This window comes from Camelina sativa, chromosome 14 (assembly GCF_030686135.1).
Source record: "Camelina sativa cultivar CO46 ecotype springtype chromosome 14, ASM3068613v1".
Taxonomy (NCBI): domain Eukaryota; kingdom Viridiplantae; phylum Streptophyta; class Magnoliopsida; order Brassicales; family Brassicaceae; genus Camelina; species Camelina sativa.
The window spans coordinates 16,949,845-16,964,774 of NC_141893.1; the positions used below are offsets into that span (position 1 = coordinate 16,949,845).

The 14,930-nt window shown below is 38.6% G+C and overlaps 2 protein-coding genes across 3 annotated transcripts; both read right to left on the reverse strand.

Moving 5' to 3' along the window:
• Window positions 1-352: 352 nt before the first annotated feature.
• Window positions 353-3,867, reverse strand: LOC104741911 (trihelix transcription factor GTL1). Of its 2 annotated transcripts, none has more exons than XM_087485884.1 (3): window positions 2,979-3,867; window positions 1,115-2,582; window positions 353-1,032 (listed from the first exon to the last, which is right to left on the reverse strand). In XM_087485884.1, the coding sequence occupies exons 1-3, from the start codon at window positions 3,257-3,259 to the stop codon at window positions 772-774; spliced, it is 2,010 nt and encodes a 669-aa protein (XP_087342010.1). In that variant the 5' UTR covers window positions 3,260-3,867; the 3' UTR covers window positions 353-771. The 2 variants fall into 2 exon arrangements, with proteins under 2 accessions (XP_087342010.1, XP_019091259.1); XM_019235714.2 differs by having other exon boundaries at window positions 353-1,028; window positions 2,979-3,668.
• A 7,960-nt stretch (window positions 3,868-11,827) lies between these two features.
• LOC104741913 (uncharacterized) lies at window positions 11,828-14,279 on the reverse strand. The gene is made up of 3 exons (XM_010462840.2): window positions 12,955-14,279; window positions 12,324-12,875; window positions 11,828-12,222 (listed from the first exon to the last, which is right to left on the reverse strand). The coding sequence occupies exons 1-3, from the start codon at window positions 13,930-13,932 to the stop codon at window positions 12,109-12,111; spliced, it is 1,644 nt and encodes a 547-aa protein (XP_010461142.1). The 5' UTR covers window positions 13,933-14,279; the 3' UTR covers window positions 11,828-12,108.
• Window positions 14,280-14,930: the final 651 nt, after the last annotated feature.

Consider the following 14,930-nt stretch of genomic DNA (forward strand, 5'->3'; position numbering starts at 1 on the left):
AAGCCTGCACATGCTTTTGATTGTAAGAGCTAAAAAATGAAAAAATAAAGGAGAAAGTTGAAACAAAAGAACAAAACTTTGAGCGACCCTGTTTAACTGATTGTGACACCAAAATGAATAATGGCTTATCGGATTGTATTTGTGGGCGCCGCAAAAAGGATAACAAAAAAAACTTAAAAACACAAAGAGATTCTTCTCTTTTCTCTCTTCTCCTCTCAAAACTATAGGCTTTTGTTGAATGAGTCTTTCTTCTCAGTCAAAATAAAAATATAAAAGCAAAGTGAATAAGCCAATCTCAAATCATCTATCAATTCATATATGTTTCTCTTGTTTATCAAGAAAGAAAAAAAAATAAACAAAAAGACTCTTTATTCCCCAATTAACCAATCAACAAATGTTTTAAGAAGAAAAAAAGAAAAAAAAAAGTGTGAGACTTGCTGATGAGTTACAACTCCAAATAATCTAAAAGACTAGAGCTTTTGTTCATGTGGGTGTGTGTGTGTGATGAACAATGTTGTTGAAGAAGGAAAACAATGAACAAGAGAAGAAACAAACAAGAGAGACAAAAGGGAAAGAATGTGAAAAAGAATTGTATTCACTGAAAAAAAATCAAAGATCGATGAGACCTTTTGATTTTTTTTTTTTTTTCAGTTTGTGGTGTCAGATGTGTGTTTGTGTGTTTGTGTTTTGGGTTTTTTGGGTGTTTTTGCTTAGAAACTATGCACACATAAGTACATTTTTTTCTTGAAACAATGGTTCTGTTTTTTTTTTTTACTGAACCATTGTCAAGAAAGGTGGCTCGGTGTGGCCATTGCCTCCTCTGTTTGCAGGGCTCTGAAACGCAATTTCGAAAGCCGCGGACTTCTCATCCTCGTCTAGTTCTTCTTCATCCATCTCCTCTTCTTCTTCCTCCATGTTGTTATAATTGTGAGACTCTTCAATCTTTTCATACTCACCTATCATTGACTCTTGTTGCTGCTGCTGTTGTTGTTGTTGTTGTTGCATCAGCTCTCTCATCACAAGGTCTTCTGGCTTCAATTCCAACAAATCATATTTCAGTTATCAAAGAACACAAACCAAATCACATTTTGAGAAAGAAAAGCAAAGTTTATACCTTTTCTGTTCCTTGTGGACTTTCCTCTATAGGCTCCAACTCCTCACTTGAAGCAGCTGACCCATGAGGTTGAACGTTAACAACTCCTTCTTGAGGCGGTTTCACCGCAGAGACCGGACTCTGCTTTTGTTCCTGAGGTAAACCAGAAGAAGTGCTTGTACCGCCTCCACCACCGAGTACCTTGTTGCGGTAAAGAAGATCGAGACGGTGAAAGTAAGGACACGTCTTAGCATCTTGAGGACGTTTCTTGTTGCTTTCTTTAACTTTCTTGTAGTACTTGTTAATGTTTTCCCATTTCTCTTTACATCTCTTTGCGTTTCTGTTGTATCCCATTCTCTTCATTGAAGTAGAGATCTCTTCCCATAGAAGTCCTTTAGGGACATTATCTTGATACCTTGGTTCCATTCCACTTCTCAAGTTTATAAGCGCTAGTATCTCCGCCTTTGGCCATCTTGACGATGAAGGTAATGATGATTGTTCCGAGCTCACCATCATCTCTTGTTGTTGCTGTTGTTGTTGTTGTTGTTGTTGTTTCTGTTCTGGTTGATGAGGAAGATGAGGAAGAATCTGTTGTTGCGGAATCGCCATTATTGGTTGTTGTAATTGAGACTGAGCTGTTGATAATGGTGGTTCTTGAGCACGTTTAGCGGCTGGGGGCGGTTGAGGCGGTTGATGGGGCGGTTGAGGCGTTTGAGATGATAAGGAAGGAGGTAACTGAATAGTGTGGCCAGTAATTTTCTGAATCAATGAAATGATTGCGGCGTCACGAGAAGCAGAGGCGGCTCGTTCTTGAGACATGACCTCATGCTCTCGAGCTAACCGAGACATTTGCTGACGTTTCCAAGCTTCTTCACGATCAAGACGTTCTTGTTCTCTCTTCTCAAGCGCTTCCAAGAAACTCCTTTGCATAGCCGCTTGCTTCTGCATCACTTGTCTAACCAAACCTTCGAATAGTTCCATCATCTTACCTCCTCCGTGATTCCCACGTTTGCGTTTGCGGCTACTTGAACCGGCAATGTTAGCTTGATCCACGCCCATATCGTCCTCCTCATCATCATCAGACCCCATTCCTGAAGCCGTGGATGAGCTATGAGACGAAAAAGCAACTCCCGGAAAGGTCGGAGCCATTGGAGGAGGCTGTGGAGTAGGAGTAAAAGTGACAGTATGCGTTTGAGGCGGTTGCGTTTGCGGTTGAGAGAATACGGGAAATGGAGAAGAAGAAGAAGTAGGCATGAGAATGGGATTAGCAACAGAGAGAGGAGTGACGTCGAGGGACGATGAAGGAGGATGAGAAGGAGGAGGAGTAGGAGTAGTGTTGAGAGCTTCAAGCTGAGAGAAGAACTTGTAAGCTTTACCATCATGACGACCACCACGAGTTTCTTTAGTGCGTTTGTAATATTTCTGAACGTTTTCAAATTTCTCTTTACATTTCTTTGCACTTCGTTTGTAACCTAACTCCAATAGCTTCCTGTTCAATACATTAAAAATAAAAATTCAGATTCTGTGTTAATTTTTTTTGGGTTGTCGATATTAGCTGGTAAAAAAAAAAAACAAAATTTATGTTTACTGTTCGATCGGATTTTTTTTTTTTTTTAAAAGAGTCTTGGGATTTACAAAATCGAAAACGTCCCAGAAACTCATGAGAGCCAACTCTGTAATAAACAAACAGTTCTTTAAATTTTTCTTTTCTTGGGGATGGTGAAGATGCTTTGATCTCGAATATATTATTATTTTATATACCAAACACCCAAAAAAAGAAAATTATACTAAAAAAGAAAAAAAAAACACATGCAAATGGATCTTTATTCTGCAAGAAACACCATTGATGAACAAGAAATGTAATGGAGCTAAGAGAAAGAGAGACCTGGAAACATGTTCCCAAAGAGGAGCTTTGAGAGTAGCATCACGAAAAGTAGAATCCATATCGGATCGGATCCGAAGAAGAGCAAGTGTTTCTTCTCTCGGCCATCGATTTCCCGATGAAGAAGACGCACTTCCTCCTCCACCACCACCTCCTCCACCGTCATCTGCGGCAGCGGCTGAGAATCTCATAAGCTCTTCTAAGTTAGCAGGAGGTCTTGAACTAATCGGTGAAGCTTCCTCCACCACTTCATTACCACCTCCACCTCCTCCTACTTGCTCCATATCTCTAGATTTCACCAATCTTGATGGTCTCACCAATCTTTTTTCTTTCTCTCTTTCTTCTCTAGCTAGAGCTCTCACAGTTTGGTTTAATATCTCTAGCTAGATAAAACCATTGATGATGAAATAAGAAGAAAGAGAAGCAAAGCTAAGCAGCCTTTTTTTTTTATATATAACTGCAAGTAGCTAGGGTATGCAGAAAGAGAGAGAGAGAGAGAGAGAGAGATGATGAGGATTACGAGGATGATGATGATAGATAGAGAGAAAGAGAATGAAAGCAAAGGAAGAAGTAAATAAAGCTGAAGCCCTCTTCTAACTTTGCAGCAAATTATTGTTAAACCCACTTTTCTTCACTCTCTCCCTTTTTCTTTATTTATTTGTTTTTTCTTTTTTTCATTATTCTTATTATTATTGTTTAGAAAAAATGTCCACATATTTTTATTATTACATTAAATTAAAATCCAATTTTGTTGTGTATTATTATTATTTATAGAAGGAATGCTTTAAAAGTTAAACTTGGATCCGCAAACATCTCATTGCCAGTGATCTGATTCATTTTTATTTTTTTGGGGGGTTAATTTTTCTTTTTTTTATTTGGCAAAAAAAAAAAATATAATAAACACAAAATCATGTGCCTCCCATGTTGTTGTCCTCTCCCACCATCATGTCTAAGGTGTCCACGTGGCGTTGTCTAATTGGTAGGGTATGTGACAATCAGATTTTTAGGGGAAGAGGGAAGGACAAAATTGGAATTTAAATAGTTTTTTTTACCCGATTTGAGCTGGACCAGCCTTGACATCTTCCCCCCCCCCTCTACTCTTCTGTCCTCTCCAGTTCAACAGTCTCTCTTTTTCATTTTGTGTAATATATACACAGTTATAGAAACAGAACTAACAATAGGAATGCCAAAAAAAAAAAAAAGATAATAGTAATGGAAAACTATAGTAAATTCAATTCAGTATCAATAACTTTGTAGCTGAGTAAATTTGGTAAAAGCCTAGCTGAATAATGCAAATTATGAAAACGGTTACATAAAGGATATTATAACAGATAGACTAGCAATTTTATATTCGGATGGTCCAGACTTGTCGAATCGATAACTTTAAATATGATTAGTAATTCTGCAATATTTTTGTATAGGATATATCACTTTGATAAATATAAACCATAAAAGATGTTGTTAAAATAATATTTTCATTTTTTTTGTATCGTTATTTTGGACCAAATTTAACTATTTTGTATTGTTTATCTATTTTTTTAGCATTAAAAATGTATAATTAGATATCAAACCAACTTAACTTTATTAATTCACAAAATAGAGTATTTATATAAGAGACTCTTCACAAACGATAGATTCGAGACCACGAGAATATCGGACCACAAGGCCTTATCAATAGAAGAAGATAAATACGATACAAGATACAACTTTATCCGCAATACTCCCCCTCACGGTGGAGTGTGCATGTCACGAACGCCCAATATGGATAGAATGTAATGAAACTGGTCACGACCAAGTGCTTTCGTGAAAATGTCGGCGAGCTGCTCAGTCGTACGAACGTGTTGTGTAGTAATAATGTCGTCACGAACTGCATCACGAACAACATGACAATCGTTTTCGATATGCTTAGTGCGTTCATGAAAAACGGAATTAGTAGCAATATGAATGGCGGCTTTACTATCGCAAAACAAATGAGGGGGCGCAGCCTGGTCGATGCCTAATTCTTTTAACAACTTACGAAGCCACTTGATCTCCTTAAGAGCTACAGACATAGCCCTATACTCGGCTTCTGCGGAATAATGTGAAACAGTCTTCTGCTTTTTAGTCTTCCATGAAACTGGAGAACCACCAAGCAAGACAACATATGCACTAAGCGATCGTCGTGTAAGCGGACAAGAACTCCAATCCGAATCACAATAAACATCAATAGTCAAATCCGGTGAGGACTGAAGCAAAATGCCATGTCCAGGAGAGCCAGCTAAGTAACGTACCACACGCAATGCTGCCTCCAAATGAGCCTCTCGTGGAGTTTGCATAAACTGGGCCAAGACATGAACAAAGTAACTTAACTCAGGTCGGGTATGTAACAAGTACAGAAAACGACCAACAAGACGTCGATACGACTTAGGATTCGTGAGCAGCAGACCATCATCAGTAGCAAGCTGATGATTTTGTTCAACAGGGGTATACGCAGGACGAGAACCAAGGTTGCCATGATCCGCAACAATGTCAAGGGCGTACTTACGCTATGACAAGAAGAAACCATCAGGTCCACGACTAACTTCGAGACCAAGAAAATACTTTAGCTTGCCCAAGTCTTTCATGGAAAAACAACGACTGAGATAATCTTTAAACTTTTGAAGCATGTAACCATCATTACCACAAATGATCAGATCATCAACATAGATCAAAACACGAAGCTCTATATTCTTCCGGTTATATGAGAAGAGAGAATAATCATCATACGACTGGAAGAAACCAAACCGCAAAAGAGAGTCAGACAACTTCTTGAACCAACAGGGAGGAGCCTGTTTCAAACCATATAAGGACTTGCGAAGACGCCAAACCTTGTCAGGATGTGAATGACGAAAACCCGGTGGAAGCTTCATATAGACCTCTTCATCAAGATCCCTATGAAGAAATGCATTATGCACATCCATCTGATAAACCTCCCAATTCTTTGCAGCAACAAGACGGAGGAGTGTACGAACTGTCGTCATACGAACAACCGGAGCAAAAGTCTCTTTGTAATCCTCCCCCTCAACCTGATTGTTACCAAGAGCAACAAGCCTTGCCTTGTAACGTTCCACAATACCATCGGCATTATACTTTGTCTTGTAAATCCACTGACAGCCAATCGTCACTTTGTTAGGAGGAAGATCAACGAGCTCCCCTGTTTTATTTTGTTCCAATGCCTCAATCTTGTTAGACATAGCATTATTCCAGACTTTGATCTTAACGGCTTCTTTAAAGTGTTTAGGCTCGTCATGAGCAGTGATGGCCGCAAGAAAAACACGATGAGCTGGAGAGAAATCATCATCAGAGACAAAATCTTTGAAAGGAGATAGAGAAGTACCTGGAACCGTAGCCGAAAACTGTGACGAGAAGGCAGGAAGAGCGTTGGACGATGGTGTGTAATTAACATTATAGAGGACATAATCGCTAAGCCGTACAGAAGGCGTCTTAGAGCGTTGACTTTGACGTTGGAGAGGGAGAGCCGGCACAGCCTGTAATACAGCGGGTAAACCAGATCCGCAGGAGGTGAAGGTACAATAGCAATAGCAGGAGATGATTCAACAGCCGGAACTACCGACTCCGAAACAACCGGAACAGAGGAGAGAGAAGAAGAACCATCATTAACATTGGCAACCGCCGGTGGAGAACTCTCAGTACCAGACTCCGGCACAGGAGAAACAACAGAACTCCCCCTTACATTCGAAGGAGAAACAATCCAATCATCATCACCAAAAGTCAGAGAAGGAGACGCCGAAGGTAAAGACGAGGAGGAAACAAGATTCACATAGGGAAAAACATCTTCTTGAAAAATCACATCCCGCGACACAAGAAACTCATTTCTCTCGATATCAAACACCTTCCAACCTTTTTTTCCAGAAGAATAGCCAACAAAAACGCACAAACGACTTCGCTGGCCAAACTTGTCTTTGTCTCGTGTAAGACAGTGAACATAACATGCAGAACCAAAAACACGAATCTGGTCATAGGAAGGTTTGCAACCATGAAGTAACTCAAAGGGACTGCGACCAGAATGTATAGAAGACGATGTACGGTTAATTAACTATGCAGCAGTGAGGATAGCCTCACCCCAAAACTTGACTGGTAAATTTGCTTGAAACAACAAAGCCCTAGCAACATTGAGTATGTGCCGATGCTTCCGTTCTACGCGTCCATTCTGCTGAGGCGTACCAACACACGATGTCTGATGAACAATTCCATTGGCACAAAAGTGAGAAGAGTGACACAAGAATTATGTCCCATTATCAGTTCGAGCTACCTTGACAGCTTTACCAAATTGTTTTTCCGTATATTGCAAGAAATTTGTAAGAACTCCACGTACTTCAGACTTCTCAAGTAAAAGAAATGTCCAAACTGCTCGAGAGAAATCGTCAACAACAGTCAAAAAATAAATCGCACCACAAGAGGAGGAAACTCGATACGGACCCCAAACGTCACAATGGATCATTGAAAAGCAATCAGTTGTTTTATTAAGACTATCTGGAAAAACAGCTCTCGTTTGTTTGGCTCTAAAACACACGTCATAAGACGTAGAGTCAACAGAAGACGAGGAGCGGGAAAACAAGGGTAAAGCCGAAAGAACAGAAAAACTAGGGTGTCCTAAATGCTGATGCCACAAAGCAGGATCAGAAGCCGCACTTGCCATATGAATCGTTGTTGTAGCCACATCCGTAAGATAATACACACCATCACGTTCTTGCAAAACACAGATTGTGTCAGAAAATGTGGCAAGACACTTTGTTTGTTTCAAAATCTTAGAAACAGAGATCAATGTACAGTTGAGTGAAGGCACAAAGAGGACATTTGTCAACTTGACATTATGTGAGAGTGGAAAAGCTCCCATGCTTATAGCAAAGGCCTTGCTACCATCAGCAAACCCAACTGGACCCGGTGGAATAGGAACCACATCGGTTAATAAAGAGAGAGTCCCTGTCATGTGGTGGGACGCTCCAGTATCCAAAATAACATTGCCAAATTTAGGCTTACCAGACAACTTGTCGGGATTCTCACTAGTAGCAGTGCCTTTGATGGAATTTTCTTGCAAAAGCTGAGCAAAAGCCTTCAACTGTTCCTGTATAAACTCAGGAAAAATAGACGGGTTGGAGCTAGTAGCATGTGCAACAAGAGCATGACCACGTCCATGACCACCGACATTGGAAGAAGATCCGCGACCTCTTCCTCGTCCGCCAGAGCCACGACCAGCAGTGCTCTTCTTAGCCCTCTCCGTCCACCAATCCGGAAACCCAACGAGCTGCCAACAATCTCGTTTCTGATGACCACTCCGACCACAATGAGAACAAGAACGAGATTTACCCATGATAGAGTTTGTTGTACCGCCACTGGAAGTATCAGAACGAGCCAAAAACCCAACTGCTTCTTCTCGTTGTTCACGAAGACGAGTGGAAGACAACCGTTGTTCCTCTTGTATGACTCTGCTATACACTTCACCAAGAGAAGGAAGAGGATCCATGGCAATGAGAGTAGCACAAAGACCCCCAAATCTGGATTCATCAAGTCCCAAAACAAATTGGTGAATCTTCTCTTCCTCTCTTTCTTTCACAGGTGCACATGTAGCTCCACATGTGCACAAACCACACGAACACACTGTGAGAGGTTTGTAAATTTGGTATTCCTCCCACAAAGTGGACAACTTGCCGTAGTAATCAACGACTGTTTGTCCCTCTTGTCGACAAGCACTGAGCTGACTCTTGAGTTGATGAACACAAACCTTGTTCCCAACTGAAAAACGCTGCTTCAAGTCCAACCAAAGTTGATGAGCGTTCGCGATAAAGGTTACTGTCGATTTCACCTTTGATTCAATCGAAGTCTTGATCCAACCGACGACAATTCTCCAAATTGGGATCGTCACCAGCTGGTTTAGGAATCGACCCATTGATGAAACCAAGCTTACGTTTGGCTTGGAGTGCGTTCAACATCTCCGTTGCCCATTCGTTATAATTTTCACCGTTTAAAAACACCGACGAGATCATGGAACCAAGATTGTCGGAGCTGGACAAGGTGTAAGGAGACACCACCGGAGTCACCGACTGTGGAGAATCATCCTTCTTTGTTGCAGAAGAACTATCTTCTACGAAAGACATGTTTACTTGTCACGCAAGAAACAAATTTTGAACGAAGAACAAGAAAAAATCGAAATTATCGATTAAAAGGAAAAAACTTTTTGGAGAAATTTTTGTGATCTTTGTTCCGATACCATGTAGAATTAGATATCAAACCAACTTAATTTTATTAATTCACAAATTAGAGCATTTATACAAGAGACTCTCTACAAACGATAGACTCGAGACCACGAGAATATCAAACTACAAGGCCTTATCAATAGAAGAAGATAAATACAATACAAGGCAACTTTATCCGGAATAAAAAAACTTATACTTATTGATCAAAACCTCCTATGACATATACGTTAGTTTCCTTTGATTGTATCTAAATACTTGAGATTTTTATAATTTGTTAAAACAGGAAAATAAAAAGCCAATGGTCAAGCCAAACCCACTACAAACACTATCATCATCTTATGTCCTTTTACAACATTTTTTTTTTTACTGAATTTGCAGCGGATTTAACATAGAATAGTTGATTTTGTCTAGGTAACAAAGCCAGGGGAGACTCATTTGTATACCAAAATTTTAGTAAGTGTTCTCTGGATGTTGGCATATAATCAAAAACGTTGGTTTGCAAAACTTTTTAAAAATAAATAAATGAGATGTCAGACTTAAATGTTTTTGAACCTACTGTGCTTTGTTTTCTTTTCTAATTGGTGTCTACATATAACATAATTAGAAAAAGTTGAGTCCTTTGGATTTTTAAGATGAAACTATGGTATGTTCATTTTCTTTTATTACATTTTCTTTTATGTTCATCTTGATATATCAAAATAAAAGTCAAGATGATGATATTTGTTTTGGTACCCAGATTTTTCGACAGAAAAAGTACAAATACTACAATCTAATAAAGAAACCTCATAACAATTAGGTGAAATAATGGGGTAAGTACATTAGAGGTAGTAAAGAGTGTGGTGAATAAAAGATAGGAGGGAGTGATGAACAGAAAATTGAATAGCCTCATATCTAAAATTAGTTGCAAACTGAAGACATTGATGCAGACACTCACACTGTCACATTATACAACTCTTAAATACCTCTTCACCTACACATATAATGAAAAATACATATATATATATATATATATATATATAAATTTTCCCATTTCATTTTCATATTACCAAATTACACGCTACACAAAAATAGACAGCTGATTTCTAGTTGTATATGAAAAGGAAAATAAACTATATGCTTGATATGTCAGGCAAATAACAAAATAGTTGAACAGTTGTTAGTGGAACGAATTAAATTGAATTAAAATTCTCGTAATATTGTTAAAATGTAGAGAATTTAATTTTAGTAGATTAATTTTTTTTATTAGTAATATGATAATAGTGTACTGTATATAGCTAAATCACTTCTCGAAAAGTTAAAAACTTGAAAATTCGATCAATATTTTGAGTAGTTAATTTTAAAATATGAACAAATGGTATATATACTATGTATTCCTTATAATTTTTTTTTAAACAAAGACTAAAAATTAGAGAATGAAAGATGCTAATAATAATAGTGGTTAGAAGAGAAAGGAATAAAAGTTAAAAAAATAAAGAGTAGACGAAGGAGAAGGAGAAGAAGAAGATGGGCGGTGGAAGTGGAGAACTTTCTTGAAGGGGAAAGAAAGAGAGAGAGCGGCGGAAAACACACAGCTGTATTCTCTCCTTCTTCCCCACTTTCACATGCCTCTCCTTTTTCACTTATTTATTACTTATTTACATGTGATGTGTTCTTCTTTTTTTTTTCTTTTCATCACTTAATTATTAGTAATAATATTCTTAACTAAAAAAACACTGAAATATATACATAAAAAAAACCAAAGTGTATAATCAGACGACGAGGTGGTAAGAACATGCTCACGGAGTCTCTTCCTTGATTTCTGAATCTCTCTAGTCTAAAAACCCCATCTCTCTTTCCTTTTTTTCATCTTTCTTTACATAGAGATCTAGATCTTAGGGGGTTTGATTAACCCACTAATAATCTTAACGTCTCTCTCTCTACGACCAATAAATCTGATCTCATTAGGACACAAGTTGTCAAACTCATTACTTTCCCAACTTGTGTCATACGAGGGACTTACCAAAAGATAACAAGTCAACATCATTTTGACGGGTCACACAAAATTTTAGTTTAAATGGTCCTTGTAATTTCCATGAATTTTCACAACCACGAATCCTTTTTTTTTTTTTTTTTCTCTTTTCTTACAAATCATATCTACATTTTAGTGGCAGCAAATAAATACCTTACAAAGTCAAAGCCAAAGCCAAAAGAATTGTTTACACAAAGTAACTAACTCACCAAAATCTAACTTTGGGGGCTATAGTTTGATCATCGCATTAACTATGCGACCCCTTTAAATAGAAGCCATGAGGCAACTGCTCTCTCATCATAATGTCAATTTCAAAGGTTTTACGACAAACAAGTAACATAACCTGGGCTCACTTGCCAGTGTGTCAGAGAGTTCATGACAAGTCAACTCACACCACAACACTCTGATTAAACCCACAGTTTTTAGAACACACACACACATCTTAAAAATCTATCCAACCAAAGACCTTTCCTTAATTCCGCACTAAATCCATAAACCTATGGACCACTTACCTCACCCCTACTACTAGTGGATATATTCTGCTTTAATATATTAAACATAGTAAACGCACAAATATTATGTGGCTATATCAAGATTGGCAATATAGTAGATGGGGAATAAAAACAAAACCATTCTTAACACAGATAGATAGAGTTAAGTGAGAAAGATTTGTTGTTGTACACATTACACTCGTTATCTCAACAGGAAGAGTTGAGTTTTGAAATCTCAGATGTACAAAAACAAAAAAGTGGAATAAACAAAAGAGTGACAAACTCAATTTGGGGATTAGCATTCTAAGGTCAGACAACAGTTAAGGAACTGGATCTTACCTATGTACAAGCACAGGATAGAGCTGGAACAACATCCTTAGAGATCCAGTATCCACCATAACTCATTGGGAACTGATCGTGGAACCCAAAATTACCTTCCCACACTGCCCAACTGTTAATCTGAGCGGCTCATTAGTAGAAGTTGGGGTTGCTCTGCAACACAACCGTCGTGGTGCCTGATCGAAACAGTTAAAACAGAGGAAGAACCATCAATTGCAAATCATTAAAACAAGAACAAAAACATTAGGTGATCAAAAGATCAATATAAAAACCTCACCAAGTGCCAATTTTTACTCAGAGGAAATCCTTGGACCTGGATCTTTTCCACTTTGTGCAGAGGAAGAGAACGTGGAAAACATAGAAGCTTCCTCTTCAGATCATCCTTTATCGAGGATCTCAAGTACGTTCCGAGTGTAGCATTGCCTTTTCGTCCAACGTCTTTCAAGAAGAAGCGGATAGGCTTCTTACAGAGAGATGAAATTGGAAGCTTTATGTCAAGATCAAACTCACTTGGCTGACTTATCCCATTCCATGCAGAGAAAGAAAGTTCAGCTCGCTCAAGATCCCGTGGTAGGACGATACTGGGGAAAACTTGTACAACATAACCAAGAGATATCGAAAATGTCAGTTTGAGTGTATGATCGTAGCAAATGGATCGCTGCAAAACACTACTGGGATCCAGACTCATAGCTCTTGTCAAGAGTTTCAAACTATCTATTATCGACAATCCCGGATAGAGAGGATTAACAGCTTCAGCGTGATGAATTGAAACAAAAGGTGCAATGGGATGAGAGGACAAGAGACCATGAGCATCTCCCTTAATATCCCACTGCCACAAAACCATGAAATCAGCATTTTCCTATCAAAGATTCAATAGAGATCATAGACGCAGAGATGATGTAACATACCTGGTGAAAGCCAGGCTCTCTGGACAAAGGAACTCCAAGTTCGGTGATGCAGGCGTGGAGACGATCATCACTGCCATATAGCTTAGGGTATCTATCGAGGCAATCATCGTGAATGCGAGATAGAGCTTCCGCTAAAGGGTAGCTAATGGCAATGCCACCGCCTCCAAAAGCCATATTATGACTGAAGTAAGAGTTAGCAGAGTGACTCTCCGAAGGGTTTCCAATATAAACCATCTCAGAAGGATCGTACTTGCTTAATACGGCAACAAGATTGTGAACATTAAAGATAGTGTCATCATCTCCAAGAACAAACCACCGAACATCAGGGAGAGCAAGCCGAAAAGTCTCCATCGCAATGCGGGAAATGCGAAGCCCAGAAGGGTGACCAGTGGGATTAGTGTAACGAAAACGAGAACTGTCTTCAGAGACAATGATAGGAGGAAGTGAATCATCACCTTCTACAGGAGAAACTTGCTCTTCAAGCCAAACGTGACCACGCATCTGAGAAGGTTTCCACCATAACCTCACAAGTTCCTTACGACGTTCCCAAAGCTGTGAAGATCCAGCAATACCAAACATCAAGTGTTGCAGAGACAACAGATCAAGTCTATCAATCTCCGAGAGAGTACGATTTCTAAATTCATGATCGGATAAAGGAAGAGCTGGAAGAGACGGCGGAGGAGGAGGATGAACATCAATCGGAGTACGATGATACCGTTTGTTCCAGAGATGATTGTCTTCCCAATCTTTAAGGAGATGCCAGCAACGAGAAGTGGTCGGAGAGAAGACGAGAGAGAGCCAAGCGACGGAGGCGAGAAGAAGAGCGGAGGTAGCGAGTAATGCGGTGGCGAAACGAGTGAGACGACAACGACGATTTCGAGCGCGAGAGATTGGAGAAGAGCAAGGACGGTGAGGAGGAGGAGAAGAAGAATAAAGGTAAGGGATGAATGAACACATGACGGTGAGGATTAAACGCATCGCCCCAACCGCACATTTCCGCCGCCGGGCGACGACGTAGTACGGCGGCGAATCAAGATTCCGATCGAATTAGGGCACAGGGTTTCGATCGCCACCGTCTCTAATTTTTTTTTCTCTCTCTCCTTCGCCGTCGCTTTGATCTTTGAGGGTTCGATTTTGATTTTCATAATTTTGGGGGCGGATTTTGGTAAGAAAAGTTCGCCCAGGAAAAATTAAAAAAAAAAAAAACAAATGGGCCTACAGTTAATGGGGGATATAATAAGTGGGCCTAATAAAGGCCCAATTAGGGTAACAGTGTAGTGGTACGGTCTCAATCTAGTGACCACATCTCATCTCATATGATACACACTTCAGTTCAGTTCCCAGGTGGCATATAATTGTACTATCGGAAAGCCCAACGACCGTCACTGTCATGTCAGAAAATCAGATTCGTTATCCTATCTTTTCATTTATCCTTTTTGTTTTTCTATTAGTTGTTTTAAATCACTACTTTAATTTCTTTGTAGAAACGCTTTTCTTTTTTCTTTCTCAAAATCATAAAGCCATATTTATCGGTAGATCACTTAGGGTGATCTTGGGTCTTTTTAAATTGAAATTAATTGAACAGTACCCATAAGATCAGCCCAATTGATCTTGAATAAGATCAGTTCTTCATCTGATCTAAAGGACACGTGTCACTCTCGGAAAGAAACTTGCGTTTTATTATTCATTTCTTTCGAACATAATTTTCTTTCGAAATATTTGTCTTGTCTAATTAATTAAATAAAATGTAATTCTTATTTAATTAATTAAGTAATATGTTTGTTTTTTATGAATTTTAGTAAAAGTTTTATAAATTTTTATAATTGTAATATGTTTAAGAATATTAATAAACATTATATTATTAAATAGTATTAAATATTCTTAAATTATTTATTAAACATTAATCTATGTATTTATTAATCCATATATTTTTATGAATTTTAGTAAAAGTTTTATAAGTTTGCAATTAAAATGAT